The sequence below is a fragment of the Rattus norvegicus genome, chromosome 6 (assembly GCF_036323735.1).
Source record: "Rattus norvegicus strain BN/NHsdMcwi chromosome 6, GRCr8, whole genome shotgun sequence".
Taxonomy (NCBI): domain Eukaryota; kingdom Metazoa; phylum Chordata; class Mammalia; order Rodentia; family Muridae; genus Rattus; species Rattus norvegicus.
The window spans coordinates 123,616,916-123,634,488 of NC_086024.1; the positions used below are offsets into that span (position 1 = coordinate 123,616,916).

At 40.9% G+C, this 17,573-nt stretch overlaps 1 protein-coding gene across 12 annotated transcripts in view; it reads left to right on the plus strand.

Moving 5' to 3' along the window:
* The window catches only part of Spata7 (spermatogenesis associated 7), a 45,483-nt gene that overhangs the window by 7,397 nt on the left and 20,513 nt on the right, over positions 1–17,573 (plus strand). For 9 of the 12 annotated variants that reach the window (XM_006240413.5, XM_006240415.5, XM_063261533.1 and 6 more), the window contains 2 exons: positions 3,355–3,402; positions 16,514–16,647. In XM_006240413.5, the coding sequence (XP_006240475.1) occupies positions 3,355–3,402; positions 16,514–16,647 (182 nt within the window). Of the gene's footprint in view, positions 1–3,354; positions 3,403–15,883; positions 15,993–16,513; positions 16,648–17,573 lie in introns of all 12 variants that reach the window. The other 3 variants (XM_039111756.2, XM_063261531.1, XM_063261532.1) reach the window with 1 other exon arrangement.

Sequence of the window (17,573 nt, forward strand, 5' to 3'; positions counted from 1 at the left end):
TGGACTAGTTATAGGTATATAGGGAAATATTTTGAAAATGTATACATCTCTATAACCATTACAGTATTTACAGTAAACGAGAGATCTTTTAACTCTAGCGTGTGTGACCATCTTCCTGCCACTTGCTTTTGTTCAGGAGCAGAGAAGGGCGTATATATTTGAAATTGCTGCTAAGGAAGTGGGGGATGGGTTGGAATTTTGTAGCATTTGAAAATAGTATGAGATTTGAATTTAATATTCAAAAGCACAATCCTGTTCATTCTTTTCATACCGGCTGCAGCAGCCTTTGCACTGAAGTGCAAAGTCAACTGGTTGCGACCAGCTGTATCCCCACACAAAGCCAGAGCATGTACCCTCTGGCCCTGCAATATAACAGTGTACTGACCCCAGTATAGGACATTTCCCCCTCTGAAGCTACCGATCTGTTCTTCGTTCATACACTTTTGCCTTTTCTAGAATTTCTTTTTTTTTTCTCCATCTTTATTAACTTGAGTATTTCTTATTTACATTTCGATTGTTATTCCCCTTCCCAGTTTCCAGGCCTACATCCCCCTAACCCCTCCCCCTTCTCTTCTCTATGGGTGTTCCCCTCCCCATCCTTCCCCCATTACTGCTCTCCCCACAACAATCACATTCACTGGGGGTTCAGTCTTGGCAAGACCAAGGGCTTCCCCTTCCACTGGTGCTCTTACTAGGATATTCATTGCTACCTATGATGTTGGAGCCCAGGATCAGTCCATGTATAGTCTTTGGGTAGTGGCTTAGACCCTGAGAACTCTGGTTGCTTGGCATTGTTGTTCATATGGGGTCTCGAGCCCCTTCAAGCTCTTCCAGTTCTTTCTCTGATTCCTTCAACGGGGGTCCTATTCTCAGTTCAGTGATTTGCTGCTGGCATTCGCCTATGTATTTGCTGTATTCTGGCTGTGTCTCTCAGGAGCGATCTACATCCAGTTCCTGTCGGCCTGCACTTCTTTGCTTCATCCATCTTACCTAATTGGGTGGCTGTGTATGTATGGGCCACATGTGGGGCAGGCTCTGAATGGGTGTTCCTTCTGCCTCTGTTTTAATCTTTGTCTCCCTATTCCCTGCCAAGGGTATTCTTGTCCCCCTTTTAAGAAAGGAGTGAAGCATTCGCAGTTTGATCATCCGTCTTGAGTTTCATGTGTTCTGTGCATCTAGGGTAATTCAAGCATTTGGGCTAATAGCCACTTATCAATGAGTGCATACCATGCGTGTTTTTCTGTAATTGGGTTACCTCACTCAGGATGATATTTTCCAGTTCCATCCATTTGCCTATGAATTTCATAAAGTCATTGTTTTTGATAGCTGAGTAATATTCCATTGTGTAGATGAACCACATTTCTGTATCCATTCCTCTGTTGAAGAGCATCTGGGTTCTTTCCAGCTTCTGGCTATTATAAATAAGGCTGCTATGAACATAGTGAAGCATGTGTCCTTGTTATATGTTGGGGCATCTTTTTTTTTTTGTTTGTTTGTTTTTTTTTTTTTCTTTTTTTTTCCGGAGCTGGGGACCGAACCCAGGGCCTTGTGCTTGCTAGGCAAGCACTCTACCACTGAGCTAAATCCCCAACCCCGGGGCATCTTTTTAGAATAATATATATTTATACTTTCAGTCTGGCTTCTTTCAATGTGCACACTTTGAGGCATTCATGATGTGTTTATCAATATTTCTCCCTTAGTTTGGGGGTGTGATGTGTGTATATTTTGTGCATGTATGTATATTGTGTGTGTGTGTGTGTGTGTGTGTGTGTGTGTGTGTGTGTGTGTAGGACAAAGCACATCCTCAGATGCCATCCCTGAGAATCCTCCTGCCTCCCCAGTGGAGGTTCTTAGTGCGTACTACCACACTGGCAGTTTTACATGGGTTTTGGGAATAGAATTCAGTTCTGTGCTTGCACAAATACTTTACTGACCGAGCCATCTCCCCAGCCCTTAAATGTATTTATGTTTGTTTATAAACTGGATTCTAACTGCTGGTGCATGCCTTTAATCCCAACACTCAGGGGGTAGAGGGGGGCAGATCTCTGAGTTCTAGGCCAGGCTGATCCATGTATTGAGTTCCAGGAGAGTCAGGGCTATGTAGAGAGAACTTGCCTTAAAAAAGGGGGGGGGGGGATTCCATGTAATGAATATCATGATTGATTGATTCATGACTTGGAGGATTCGTGAGTTGTTTTGACTCAGTTTGAGTTATTGGGAGTTAGATTATTGTAAGTGTTTACACACAGTTGTGAACATATGTTTCTATGTCACATGGGTAAAATTATTTTACTGGGATTAGAACCATGGCTGTGTTTATGTATACATGTAGCATGTACACTTAGCTTTGTGACCGAATCCTTTCCAGAGTGGCTGCTGGTTTGTTCCTGACCACTGCTTCCTCAGCAGCACTCACTGTTGCCAGCATAGAGTAGTGTCTCTTCTTTGTGAATATTTCCAAGGTTAGCTGTAAACTTTATTTTAGTTTCACTAATTTTTTTTACTAACTTTACCTAATTTTTATTTACATTTTTTGTGATTGAGATCTCACTGTGGAGCCTCAAGAGCTGAACTTTAAAATGTTTCGGTTGTTTTGAATAATTGAGAATAGCATGTCGTGGCAGTAAAGTCATGTAAAGTCAAGCTCCATTTTCAGATATTTTAGAATTTGTATTTTAAACACTGTGTTTAAGAGACCATTTTCTAATTTAAGGTTTTCTAAATTTGCTTTATTCTAGAAGCTTTCTGCTTTTGACTCTTCCATTTAAGTTTGTGGTTCATTTAGAGTTTTGGTATAAAAGTTACTGATTTTTGTCTACTCATATAAATTTTCTGGTGTCCATTAGTGAAGAGTAATTAATTCCCTATTGAATTGCTTGAGCATCATTTGACCAAATTAAGATATGTCATATCTACATGTCTACCTTTCTGCCCACAGAATCCTGCTTTGTTTTTGTAGGATCTCATTAAGTCTTGAAATAGTGTGGAAGTGCCCCACTTTGCTCTGTTCTCTCCAGTTTGCTCTCAGCCTCCGCTCAAGTGTGCTGGCCTGCCACAGTAAAGGTGGCATCAGGCCACCAATGCCCGGCTCACTTCTTGCTCAGTCTTCCTTATATCTTGGTGTCAGTGGCTGTACTGCTGTTTTCAAGTTCACCAGTATTTTCTTCCACATTACCCAAGGAGCTGCTAATCCTACCTAGTATTTTTTATCTACTGTCTTATTTGTAAGCTATAGAAATACAATAAGAAAGCAAAGAACTTCAAGCCTGCAGGGCTTTTTGTGATTTATAAATTTAATGTCTCTCAATATTTACAAATAAGAAGAATATTATTAAACTTTTTTTTCTCTTTCAGCCGCGGTGGATTGCTCAATTCCAGTAAGTGTGAATGCTAGCATCAAATGTAAGTAATTTTTTAACGTAATACCCCTTTACAAATATGAAGAAACATACATAATTTGAGACTTAACATCCTAACTATTTCTAGGTGTTTACTTCAGTGGTGTTAAGTGCATGTGAGTTATCCCTGTCATGCAGCTCCCCTCGGAGCACTGATGTGGAACCACATTCTGCTTTCTGAGTTCAGTTTCTCCCTCATCTGCTTTCCATGAACTTTATGATTCTAAGTTCCTTGATTAAGTGGAATGCTACAGTGTTTCTTCTGAGACCAGCATATTTTACTTGGCACTGTTTTACTTCTTAAGATAACTTACGTTATAATGACTAAGAATCTGTTTAGAAGTTCATTATTGTCTGTGTGTATGATGTATGTGTGAGCGCATGCGCCATGGCATGCATACGGAGGTCAAAGGACAACTTTGTAGAGTTAGTTCTCTCCATCTGACTTTTTATTGGGTTCTAGGGCTCAAATCCAGATCACCAGACTTGTGTAGCAAGGCATTGTCCATGCACGAGTCATCTCAGCATCCCAAAGTCTTTTTAAGGCTGAACAAAGTCTTGTGTGCCTCATTCTGTTTGTCCATCATTAGCAGCTCCAGTTGTCTTCCGTTGCTATGAGGGACTGCCGGAGGGTGCACAGAGATTCAGACGATGTACCCAGCAGTGGGGTCCCTGGGTCACTAGTACTCTCTGTGCTGTGTTGGGAACTGGCATGTTTTTATGGCGTCTACACAGGTTTACATCTACCAGTCACACGCAAGGCTTTCGCCTTATCCATATACAGCACTTGGGAGTTTCTGGTTTGCTTTGTTGGTTAGTTTAATTCCATTTGGGGATTTTAAAATACTTGTGTTCTCCTGGTTTACAAAAATAAATTATCAAAAAAACCCACCAAAAATAGAAGTAAAACATTTGCTAAGAATATAGAAAATAATAACAAAATGGTAATAAATTCCAACTTATAAATGTATGTTAAGCAGGGTGGTGGTGCACGTGTTTAATCTCAGCACTCGGGAGACAGAGACAGGCAGATCTCTGTGAGTTCAAGACTAGTCTGAGCTTGCGCATATTCCAGGACAGCCAGAGCTACACACAAAGAAGCCCTGTCTCAAAACAAAACAAAACTCCCATATATGTGTGTGTGTGTATTATATATGTATTTATGTATATATAGTGTGTGTGTATTAAATATAAATAAAATAAACTTGCCAATCCAAAAATGTACAGCAGCTGGTTCAGTCTAAAAAGCAGCAGAAGGTAACTGTGCTATCTCTAGGGTCTTGGTGCAGCTGTGAGGACGCGCTCTGAATGAAGGACTAAAAAGCAAAGGCGGCACACAGGGAAGAGAAACAAGAGAAATCAGTAGTGGTTACCATTATATTGGCCAAAAACCTTTAAGTCAGAAGCTTTCTGTAGAGAAAAAGATGGTCATTATGAGATACAATAGGAAGGTCTAGCAATTGTATTTCAGAGTTCCTGAAATATAAAAAGCAAATAGTAACAGAAAAATCTAAATCTCGAAACTGAGCAATACGGTGATAGTAGATTATGCCCTGCTTTCAGTAACGGCAAGAATATCCAAACCGAATCAGGAAACACTTGAGGTAAATAACACAATTCAGGAAATGAACTTTCCACCCAGGGCATAATGCATTCTTTCCCTAAGAGCACGTGGAGCATTCTTGGAGCTTATCATATCAAGTTACAAATAAATCTTAACACATTTCAGAAAATAAAAATCATTCCAGGTATCTTTTAAACCACAATTTAATTAAAATAAAAAATAACAACAGAAACTAATATTCACAAATTTGGAAACTAAGTAACTGTAAGCCCAAGGTGAAATAAAAAGAGAACACTCTATGGGATGGGGTGCTGCACACCTGTCACCTGGGAAGTGACACAGGGACATCGTGCTTTCCACAGTGAGACAATCTGCAGATGAAAACAAAAGCAAAAGTCCCTTTAAAAACAGCCATCGAGCAAAAACAACAATAGAACCTGGTAAGACACAGCAGAGCCAGCACTAAGGTGCAAATGCCTACACTGTAGAGAGGAAGGACCGCCAAGGACTTAAATATCAAGTCTTAGTGAACTGAAAACTAGCTCAGGCTGCAGCTCACTGGAAGAGCATTTACCTCACATAGAGGAGACCTCCTGTCAGCACTGCATAAAGAGGAAATAGAAAACTAGAAAGAAAGTAACCCCCAGTTAGTGGACAGAGGGACATAATGAATATTAGAAAAGAGAAGCAGAGAAACAAAAGAATTAAAAACAAAACAAAAAGAAAAAAAGAAAAACCCAGAAATTGGTTTCCTGAAAATTGGTACTCTTGGCTAGTTTTAGCCAGACTGAAGAAAGAGAATGCAGACTCCAAAAGAGAGATAAAGAGGATCATGGACTTCTGTGCACCGTTGGATTACCATGAGGAAATGGGATAGATTATGAGAAACTTGCAGTCTAGAAAAACTGAACCAAGAGTAGAAAGCCTGAACAGACCACAAGAAGATGTAATCAGTAAGTTTGAAAACCCCCCAATAAAGAAGGGCCTGGACCAAGTGAGGGCCTATGCAGATTCCAAGATATCCAGAGAAGGATGAAAACCAGCGAATCCTAGAACTGCCAGAACAAGTGAGAACATTTCCAAACTCATGAGACCAGCATTCCACCAAGATGAGATTTAGGCAATATATGAAAACCATGAGTCATGTCCATGATGAATATAGATGGAAAAATTCACTTGCAAACTGATTTTAGTAGCATTTTAAAGAAATTTACCAGGGGCTGGGGATTTAGCTCAGTGGTAGAGCGCTTACCTAGGAAGCGCAAGGCCCTGGGTTCGGTCCCCAGCTCCGAAAAAAAAGAACCAAAAAAAAAAAATTTACCCCATGACCAAATGACCAATGACTGAATTAACCTCGAATGCAAAACTGGCTCAACACACACCAAGCTAATCTAGTCAGAATAGCTAGGAACAAAAACTCAGGTGACAGCAAATGCTGGCGAGGATGTGGAGAAAGAGGACCACTCCTCCATTGTTGGTGGGATTACAAACTGGCACAGCCACTCTGGAAATCAGTCTAGAGGTTCCTCAGAAAATTGGACATTGCACCAGCTATAGCTCTCCTGGGTATATACCCAAAAGATGCTCCAACATATAACAAAGACACATGTTCATAGTAGCCTTATTTATAATAGCCAGAAACTGAAAAGAACCCAGATGCCCTTCAACAGAGGAATGAATACAGAAAATGTGGTACATCTACACAATGGAATACTTATCAGCTATTAAAAACAATGACTTTATGAAATTCTTAGGCAAATGGATTGAACTAGAAAATATCATCCTGAGTGAAGTAACCCAAGTCACAAAAAAACACATGTGGTATGTACTCACTGTTAAGTGGATTTTAGCCCAAAAGCTCAGAATACCCAAGATACAATTCACAGACCATATGAAGCTTAAGGAGAGAGAAGACCAAAATGTGGATGCTTCAGTCTTTAGAAGGGGGAACAAAATACTCATGAGAGGAAATACAGGAACAAAGAGTTGAGCAGAGACTACCCCACCTGGGGATTCATCCTATATGCAGCCAACAAACCCAGACACTATTACTGATGCCAAGAAGTGCTTGCTGACAGAAGCCTGATAAGGATGTCTCCTGAAAGGCTCTGCTAGAGCCTGACAAATACAGAGATGGACTAACCATAGAACTGAGTACAGGGACCCCAATGAAGGAGTTTGAGAAAGGTCTGAAGGAGCTGAAGGGGTTTGCAACCCCATAGGAAGAATAATAATATCAACCAACCAGACCCCCCCAGAGCTCCAGGGACTAAACCATCAACCAAAGAGTACACATGGAGGGACCCATGGCTCCAGCCACATATAGAAGAGGATGTCATTGTCTGGCATGAGTAGGAGCAGAAGCCCTTGGTCCTGTGACGGTTTGTTTCCCCAGTGCAGGGGAATGCCAGGGTGTTGAGGTAGGAACAGGTGGGTGAGAGTGGGAGCATCTTCATAGAAGCAGGGGGAGGGGGAAAGGGCAAACTGGGAAAGGGAATAACATTTGAAATGTAAATACATAAAATAACTGATTAAAAACAAAAAAAACCACACACCAAGCAGCCACATTGGACCACATCAACAGAGCAAGAGAAGAACCACATGAGTAGCTCCATATATGTAGAAGAAACATTTGATAAAGTTCATTCATTCCTGGTTTTTAAAAGCTCTCTGTCTTATTTTGGGTTTTATTGTTGTAACCACAACCGACTTAGGGATGTGCCTTAGTTAGGGTCTTATTGTTGTGAACAGACACCATGACTAATGTAAGTTTTATAAAGGACAACATTTAATTGGGGCTGGCTTACAGGTTCAGAGGTTCAGACCATTATCATCAAGGAGGGAGCATGGCAGCATCACAGCATCCAGGCAGGTGTGGTGTAGGAGGAGCTGAGTTCTACATCTTCACCTGAAGGAAGCCAGGGATAGCCTGAGCATCCGTAGGCAGCTAGGAGGAGGGTCTCCAAGCCCACCCCCACAGTGACACACTTCTTCCAACAAGGCCACATTGTCTAATAGTGCCACTCCCTGGGCCAAGCATATGCAAACCATCATGGGATGAAAGGGTTTATTTCTGCTTGCAGCTCTCAGGCCTCATTCCACACTGAGGGAAGTCAGGGCAGGAACTTAAGACAGGAACCTGAAGGCAGAAACTAAAGCGAAAGCTATGGAGGAATGCTGCTTACTTGCTTGGTCCTCGTGGCCTATTCAGCGTGCTTTCTTAGACAACTCAAGACCACATGCCTAAAGTTGGCACCATCCATAGTATGTTGGGCCCTCCTATATTAATTAAGAAAATGTCCCATATGCTTGCCTACATGCCAGTCTGGTGAGGGCATTTTCTCAGTTGTGCTTCCCTCTTCCCAAATGACTCTAGCCTGTATCAAGTTGCCAGTCTACTAGTCAGCACACCCTCTCCATAAAGAAGTTAACCTCAACACAATAAAAGTTATATACGAGCCTGGGGAGATGGCTCAGGGATTAAGAGCATTGACTGCTCTTCCAAAGGTCCTGAGTTCAAATCCCAGCAACCACATGGTGGCTCACAACCGTCTGTAATGGGATCTGATGCCCTCTTCTGGCCTGAAGACAGCTATAATAAATAATAACATAAATATAATATATAAATATAATAATATAATAAAAGTTATATACGAAAATCTGATAGTCCCAATATGAGAGGTGACTTCTAAGATATGACACAAGGAAGGATACCAGTTCTTCTCACATAGGGTTAGAAGGTTTAAACAGCAATTACACAAAACCTGAAATGAAAGATTGTAAAATAAAAGGAGAAAGTAGAAATATCTGCTAGCAAACAAGACTGTACATGTAAAAGCCCCTAAAGACTCCACCATAAAAACCTACTAGAATGTGCTGACTTAGCGTGGCTTTGCTAAACTCTTCCCTTGCTAGCCTGGTAAGCTTCAGTTCACGCAACCCCTGAAACTCAGGAAAAGTTGGAGGAACAGAACTACTGACTCCTACTCTTGTCCTCTGCTCGTGTGTGTGTGTGTGTGTGTGTGTGTGTGTGTGTGTGTGTGTGTGTGTGTGTGTGTGTACAGGAATCCATGTACAAGTATTAGTGAGAATGTAAATTCAGGTTATAGCCATTTAAAAATCTGACTTGTAAGTTCCTTAAAATTTAGTACTAGAAGTGCTGTGTGTTTCAGCAGTCCTACTTCCGGCTACATATACAAATGGAATGAAACCAACCGGTCAAACAGGCACACCCCTACATTTTTTGGAATTATTCACAATAGCCAAGATACAGAGGCAATCTAAATGTTCAGTTGTGAAAACCGATAAAGCATCATTACCAATACTGTTATCATAGTTTTCAAATTTCATATATCTCAATGTATATAGACATCAAAATACTACTTTATATACACTATATATAACTGATCAATTACTTATACCTCACTAAAGCCAAAAATAAAACTTGACAGACTGAAAAACTAGTCAAATACAGATGGTAAATTTAAAAATACAATTGGCTCCCTATAACTAGAGGTTCAATAATATAGATTCAACCAAATGCATATTTTTAAAAAGGTTCAGAAAATAAACTTTGTTGGTGACATACTATCTAGTTATTTCTCTGGGCATTCCTTAAAATCATTTGCAAACACTTTACTTTGTATTACACTTACAAGTAACCTAGGGATGGTTTAAAGTCTACAGGAAGACAGGTAGGAAGATGCCTCACTGGCTCAGAGTACTTGCTGCTGTTCTTCCACAGGATCTGAGTTCAGTTCCCAGCTCCTTCCTCAGGCAGTTCACCCATAACTCCAACTCCAGGGGATCCAAAGTATATTCATGGTTTATGTGGACACCTGCATACATCTGCCAAACACTGTGCCCAACCCCAAGCACACAACTAAAACACAATAAAAACCTTAAAAAGCAAAGGTAAGTGTAGAGATACACACTGGGCCCTGATTACACTGATGTGTGAGGATCCTAGAGCCACTTTACTGGGAATAAATACTTCAGGACTTACAGTGCCATAAAATGAATGTCGTTTTTATAACTTTACTGTGTATTCTAAAAGTAGCCTAAGTGGATCAGTAAATCAATACAAAAATGATTTGAACATGAGCGAGTGGAGAGTAGCTCTATTGGGTGTTTAAAAGTGTGGTACTAAGAAGCATTTATTAGTGAAGTTGGAATAAGTACATAAACATAATTCTGAAATGAGATAAAATCCACACAGGGTTTCAACAAATTTAAAAGGCGTGTGTGTGTGTGTGTGTGTGTGTGTGTGTGTGTGTGTGTATTCCATTTGGATCAATAATATAAATTTTAAAATATGAAACCAGGGGTTGGGGATTTAGCTCAGTGGTAGAGCGCTTGCCTAGGAAGCGCAAGGCCCTGGGTTTGGTCCCCAGCTCCGAAAAAAAGAACCAAAAAAAAAATATATATATATATATATATATATACATATATATATATATATATATATATATATATATATATATATATGAAACCAGAGTAATCTGAATTTTAGAAAACATGAATAGAAATCAAGGCATTCGGATTCTGAACAGTGATATATGTTCTTAGTTTTGATTTTGAAGAAATATTCACATAAGACAGCATTATTTTCTCTGCTCATTTTTTTCTCACTTAAAGTTAGATAACTTCAAAACACATTTGAAAACAAAATATCCTCCCAAGTCAAATAGCATTCAACACAATTTTCTATTTGGTTATTTCAGTGGAGTTCTGGTTTGAACATAGACCTGTGTTTACATATTAGTGCTGATACTGTTTAATTGCACTTGGGGAATGAGGGAAATTGCTCTTATTTTCCTGTGATAAGCTTTCTGACTACTGAGTACATGTATGTCACCATGAAAAAAGTAAAACTAGGAGGGAGTGATAGCTCAGAGGGTGAGACTGCAAACACAATAACCTGAGTTCAAGTCCTCAGCACTCATGAAGGCCAGGTGTGGCTTCACAATCCTGTAACCCTGTGCTGTAGCAGATGGAGACAGGAGGATCACCTGGGGCTTGCTGCCAGCCAAACTCCAGATTCAGGGAGAGACCCTGACTCAAAGAAATACAATAGAGAGTGGTACAGCAGGGTACCTGATCCCTTCCCCTTAGCCTCTGCGCACAGACACACAGACACACAGACACACACACACACACACACACACACACACACACACACACACACACACAGAGAGAGAGAGAGAGAGAGAGAGAGAAATAGGATAAGAGTTTTAAAAATAAAATCCATATTTATCAGTTAAAATATTTATGGGGTCCTACCATGTGCTACATGTTGCTCAAAGACTAAAGCTAAAATGTTGAACAAACATGGATTTCCAGAGCGTCCGGTATAGTGGGAGGGGACAATCAGTGAGCATATACAGAGAAGAAGACTGTCGGATGGGGATTCCTACAGTGAGGGAGGTAAAGCCTGGGAAAGGAAGCTGGGAACCCCTTGGGAATTGCCCTTGGGAGAAGTTTGGGGGTTTTTTTTGTTTTGTTTTGTTTTGTTTTTGTTTGTTTGGGTTTTTTTGTTTTTTGGTTTTTTTTGGTTTTTTTTTTTGTCTTGGAGGGACAAGCAGAGACTCACAAGAGTGTAGAATATTGTGGCCATCCAGGGAAAGAGCAATCCAGACAGAAGGAACTGCCTTGAAGTGGAGCCACGAGTGATGAATTAATAGAAATGGTGTGCAGGGCGTGCGAACTAACCTTCAGAAGAGTGATACTGTTACTTTGCTGTGACTCTCTCACAGAGGTATATATACACTGGGAGGACTTGGCCTTCATACTGAATGAAGCTAAAAGCCACTGGAGGGGCTTGAGTAGAGGCATCCCAGAGCCAGTTTCACTTTCAAAGCATCCCTCTGGCTACTGAGGTGAAAATAGTCTACAGAATGCCATCACTGAAGAGTGAGGATAGGTAGAGGAAAGACTACATTGATAGCAGTGAAGACAGAAGGAAACATTCTGTCAGTGGCTGAAATATGACTAGGGTGTGAGAGTCGAGGGTGGCCTGCCGACCACAAAGATGGAACCGTGACTTCCTAGACTGAAGAGTTTGGCAGGAAAAGATTCGGGAGGAAATGAACCAGGACTTCAGTCTTCACCATCTTAAGGTCAAATGAGTACCTATTAGTCGATTGGGGACAGAAAGATAACTTGGCAGGTAAACGCACTTGCTACCAAGTTTGACAACATGAGTTTGATCACCAGGACCTACATGGTGAAAGAGAAGTGACTTCTCTAATTTCTACATGCATACTATGGCATGTGTGCCCCCCAATAAATTAAGTAAATTAATTTAAAATAATAAACAAATTCAGTTGTGTCTTGAAGGCAGTTAGAATGAGTCTGGAGTTCAGGATAGAGATAATTTTGAGAGTTAACAGACTTGGGTGGTACTTAAACTCTAGCTTTCATAATTTGTTTTTTTTAATGATTTATTATTATATATAAGTACACTGTATTCAAACACACCAGAAGAGGGCATCAGATCTCATTACGGATGGTTGTAAGCCACCATATCATTGCTGGGATTTGAACTCAGGACCTCTGGAAGAGCGCCATCTCTCCAGCCCTGTTTTTAAATTTCAACTTAATCTTCATTTATTCATGATATACATTATATTGTTTTAAGTCATTTAAGGCATAACCTGTTGGTTTTGTCATGTAAAGTATAATGGCTAAATTGGAAAAAAAAAAGTATTCTCCAAGTGGCTAACTAGTAGCCATCATTTCTCCTTTTCATAACGAGTTTATGCTCATCATAATTGATCTGGATAACTCAGAAATAGGCTTCTGACATAAAACAGTACATCCTGGACTTGAGTGTTTTCTGTTTCCATCTGTGTTTTCATGCTCTGTACCTTCCTGATGTGGCTAGTGCTGCTTTGGCCATTTCAATTTCCACGTTATCCACATTGGGATATACTGTGTTGTTTAAATAGTGTTCTATAGAACACGTTAGATAAGCTTACCAATTTTTTAAAACTTTATTTTATATGTATGGGTGTTTTGCCTGCATGTATGTCTGTATACATGTGCAGTGCCCAAAGAGGCCAGAAGAGGACAGGAGTTATAGACAGTTGTGAGCGGCTGATTGGGTGCTGTGAGAGAACTGCCAGTGCTCTTAAAATGCTGAGCCATTTCTCCAGCCCCAGCATTCCGATTTCTGATTGAACATGTCCTCTTAATTTCTTTAGTTTTTCTTATTTACATTTTCTATTTTTTTTTATCTTCATGCATGTGTGTATATGCAGGCATGCGTGTACCTGATGTGCATGTGGAAGTCAGGGTCAGCCCTCATGTCCACCTTGTTGGAGACAGTCTATTGACCGCCATTGGATATGCTAGGCTAGCTGGCCAGCAAGCCTCTAGCTAGTTACCTGACTGTGCCTCCCATCTCACCAGAGGAATGCTGCTGACCTCGCATGGGTTTTGGGGATCTAAACTCGAGTCCTTATGTTTGCTTAGCAAGCACTTTATCCACAGAGCTATCTCCCCAGTCTAAAACCATTTTATTTTTTAAAATGAACTCATTTTTTTAATTGTCACATAAAATTGTACATATTTATGTAGTACTATACAAGCTTTACTTTTATAGAAGTTTTATTGTTACTCTCAATAAAAATATTTCAGTAACAATAGTTATACCATAAATTCTTTGATTTTTAAGAAATGTACAAAATTGTGCAAACAAATTTAAAACATTTTCATTGCCACATAAATCCCTTGTGCCAATTTTCGGTCACACAATTTCCACCCTTAGCCCTGGAAATAATTTATGTGGAATTCTGTTCTGAATTCTTGGGAAGTATACCTTTTTTATATTTGTGTGTGTGTATATACTTGAATGTGTGCATGCATGTGCAGTCATGTGCCATGTGTATATGTAGAGACTGGGGAACTTTTCTACGTGTGGGTCCTGGGGACTGCCCATAAGTGCTCAGGCTTGGTGACAGGCAACTTTACCTACTGAGTCATTAAGACTTCTCATCGCCCTACTCCCTCCACTTCCCACCATACTTTGGTCTGCATATCTTTGGTCTTTTGAGACAGAATCCTGGAATATAGACCTGGGTCGGCTGATATTCACTGTGTAATCTAAACTCAAGGTAATTTTTCTTCCTCTCAAACTCTCAAGTGCAGGAATGTGCCACCGCACTGGCCTTTCTACCTTAATTTTTTTGTAAAAGTACATGCACTAATCTGTTTGATGCTGAAATACGCTAGCTTTCATTTTACCATTTTCAGGGTTTGTCCAGTGATAAATCTTTGATTAACTTTCTGGTCAGTACCTGACTTAAGAACACAATAAAGTATGGAACTAACACCACTATCATTTATTTTGTTTCCATTAATTCATTTACTCACTTCACATTCGGACCACAGTCCTCTCTTTTCCTCCCAGTCCCCCACTCACAGCTATCCTCCTCCCCCTTCTCTGAGAAGGGGAGGCCCCCCTGAGTACCAACCCATCCTGGCACCTCAAATCACTGCAGGACTAGGCACATCTTTTCCCACTGTGGTCAGACAAGGCAGCCCGGTTAGGGGACACGATCCACAAATGGGCAGCAGAGTCAGGGACAGCTCCAGTTGTTGGGGACCCACACAGAGACTAAGCTGCACATCTGCTGCATATGTGGAAGAGGGGGCTAGGTCCAGCCCATGTATGCCTGTGGTTGGTGGTTTAGTCTCTGGGAGCCCCCAAGGGTCCTGGTTAGTTGACTGTTGGTCTTCCTTTGGTGTCCCTCTCCCCTCCAGGTTCCTCAGTCCTTCCGCAGACTCTTCCACAAGACTTCTAAGCTCTGTCTGATGCTTGGCTCTGGGTCTCTGTATCCGTTTCCGTCAGCTGCTGGGTGGAGCCTCTCAGAAGACATTTGTGCTAGGCTCCTGTCTGCAAGCACAATAGACTATCATTAATAGCTTCAGAGCTTGGTTCCTGCCCCTGGGATGGCTCTCAAGTTGGGCCCGTCATTGGTTGGCCTTTTCCTCAGTCTCTGTTCCATCTCTGTCCGTACACTTCTTGCAGGCAGAACATATTTTGGGTTGAAGGTTTTGTGGGTGGTTTGGTGTTTGTATCCCTGCACTGAGAGTTCAGAAGATCACAGCTTCAGGCTAAAATCCCCCTCTGCTAGGATTCTCAGCCAGAGTCACCCTGATAGACCCTGGAACCTCTCCCATCCCTGGTCTCTAGCAAGTCCTAGAGATGACTGACACCCACCCCACCCCATCCTTGCCAATTTCTGTTCACTCTCCCTGCCCTCTTTCCCCTGCTTTCCCTACACCTGTCCCCCAATCCTTCCCTTTCCAGTTCTTTCTCCCACCCAGTCCCTCCATTTCTCACCTTTAATGAGCATCTTATCCCCTTCTGAGTGAGATTCACGCATCCTCCCTTGGGCCCTTGTTATTCAGCTTCTTTGGGTTTGTGGAACGTAGAGTGGTCGTCCTGTACTTTATGGCTAATATCCGTTTATAAGTGAGTACATACGATTCATGTCCTTTTGGGTCTAGATTTCCTCATTCCAAATGATGTTTTCTAGTTTCATCCATTTGCCCGCAGATTTTATGATGTCCTTGTTTTTAATAGCTGAGTAATATTCCATTGGGTAAAGGGTAAATGAAACACGGTTTTTGTTGTTTTGTTTGTTTGTTTGTTTGTTTTGGATTGAGGGGCATCTGGGATCTTTCCAGTTTCCGACTATTATGAACAAACTTGCTGTGAACATAGTGGAGCACGTGTCCTTGGGTATGGTGGAACATCTTTTGGGTATATGCCCAGGAGTTGATATAGCTGGTTCCTGAAGTAGAACTATTCCCAGTTTTCTGAGAAACCACCAAATTGATTTCCAGAGTGGTTGTACAAGTTAGCATTCCCACCAGCAGTGGAGGCGTGTTTGTTCCACATTCTTACCAACAGATGCTGCTGCTCGAGTTTGTGGTCTTAGCCGTTCTGACAGATCTAAGATGCAACGTGAGAGTCATTCTGACTTGTATCTCCCTGACGACTAAGGATGTTGGGCATCTCCGTGAGTGCTTCTCAGCCATTCGGGATTCCTCTGTTGAGAATTCTCCGTTTAGTTGTTTGGTTTACTCTACTAGCATTTCTAATGAGCAAGACGTCCAAGATACAGAAGTTGGTTGCCTGACTGCAAATGTCTTTAAAATGTTGGCTTTGTTGTTTGGCTTGCTCTTTTGAGATGTTGCTTTCTAGCTGGCCTTGAACTCTTGGCCCAAATGATCTTTCTGCCTCTACTCTCTGTTTGGAATTTCTATAAATTACATATTACTGAGAATCTCTTTGTACAGAGAAGTATATGGATTTTGCTCCTAAACAGTAGTATAAATATGATTAGCAAGAAAGATGAGCCAGCTGTGCTTGGGGTATTGGCTTTCATCCCAGCACTAGAGAGTCCTCCAGGCAAGACCTTCACAACTTCCAGAACAGCCGAGGCGAACGTAGAAATCCTTGATTTTATTAGTCTAACAAGACCAAAAAGTTAGTATTTATGTTTTGTTGCTGTTTTTAAAAATGTGTTTCCTTCCTTAGATGCTGACCAACAACGAAGAGAGAAACTGAGGAAGGAGTTGGCACGATGTGAAAAGGAGTTTAAATTAAGTAAATCTGCGATGCAGACCAATTCTAAGATGAATTCCAAGTTCTTTGTAAACTCTCTACAGAGGGTAAGGTTCTTTTGCTCTTTAAAAGCAGGTGTTTGTGAGGCAAATCCTTGCCTGGCTTGGGTTGGGCAGGTTTGGGTCAGCAAACTTTGGTCATCAATAGTCAAGGGGTTCTTTTGTGTGCCTTTCAGGCCAAGCCCCTTGTCACAACTGCCTGCCAATAGAGAGCAGCCACTGCAGACACCATGGAAATGAAGTCCTAGCTGTGCTCCATTTGCTAGCTAGAAATGACTGTGGCCTGCAGGCTGTGGTTGGCTGGCCTAGACTGTGGTTTTCTTGTTTGTAACTCTCTTTAACATTTATTTGAAGAAGTATTCTTCTGCTTATGGTTGGATGAGAAGTGATGGCAGTTTTCAAGAGTCTCTCCAGTCAGTGGATAGCTTTTTTTTTTTAATTAAAAGCATTTTTAATACAATGTATTTTGATCTCAATGAGTAGTTTTATCCAGTACTCTTTTTGCATTTCTTGGCAAAGATGCTGTGATTTTCCATTTTATCTGTCAATACGGTGAATGACTTATGTCCTTAATATAAACAGATAGCAGCTGTGATGCATTAAAGTTTTCTTTCTTTTGTATTTTGTTTTGTTTCTTTGTATTTGTTTTTGTTTCATTTTGTTTTGATACATGGTCTCTCTACACATTCCTTGCTGCGTAGATCAGACTGGCCTTAAACTTACTGAGATCCACCTCTACCTCTCCAGTGCTGATTAAAGCATTAAGAGTTTCGGGCTGTCGGTCCCCAGCTCCGAAAAAAAAAAAAAAAAAAAAAAAGAGTTTCGGGCTGGAGAGATAGCTCAGCCCTTAAAAGCTAGGCTCACAACCAAAAATATAAGATTTCCTATGTTGCTGAATTCAGTGGCTAAACTTTTAAGATTTTGTCATCTGAACACTGTTATTACTGGTATACATTTTTCTTTCTGTCTGGTTA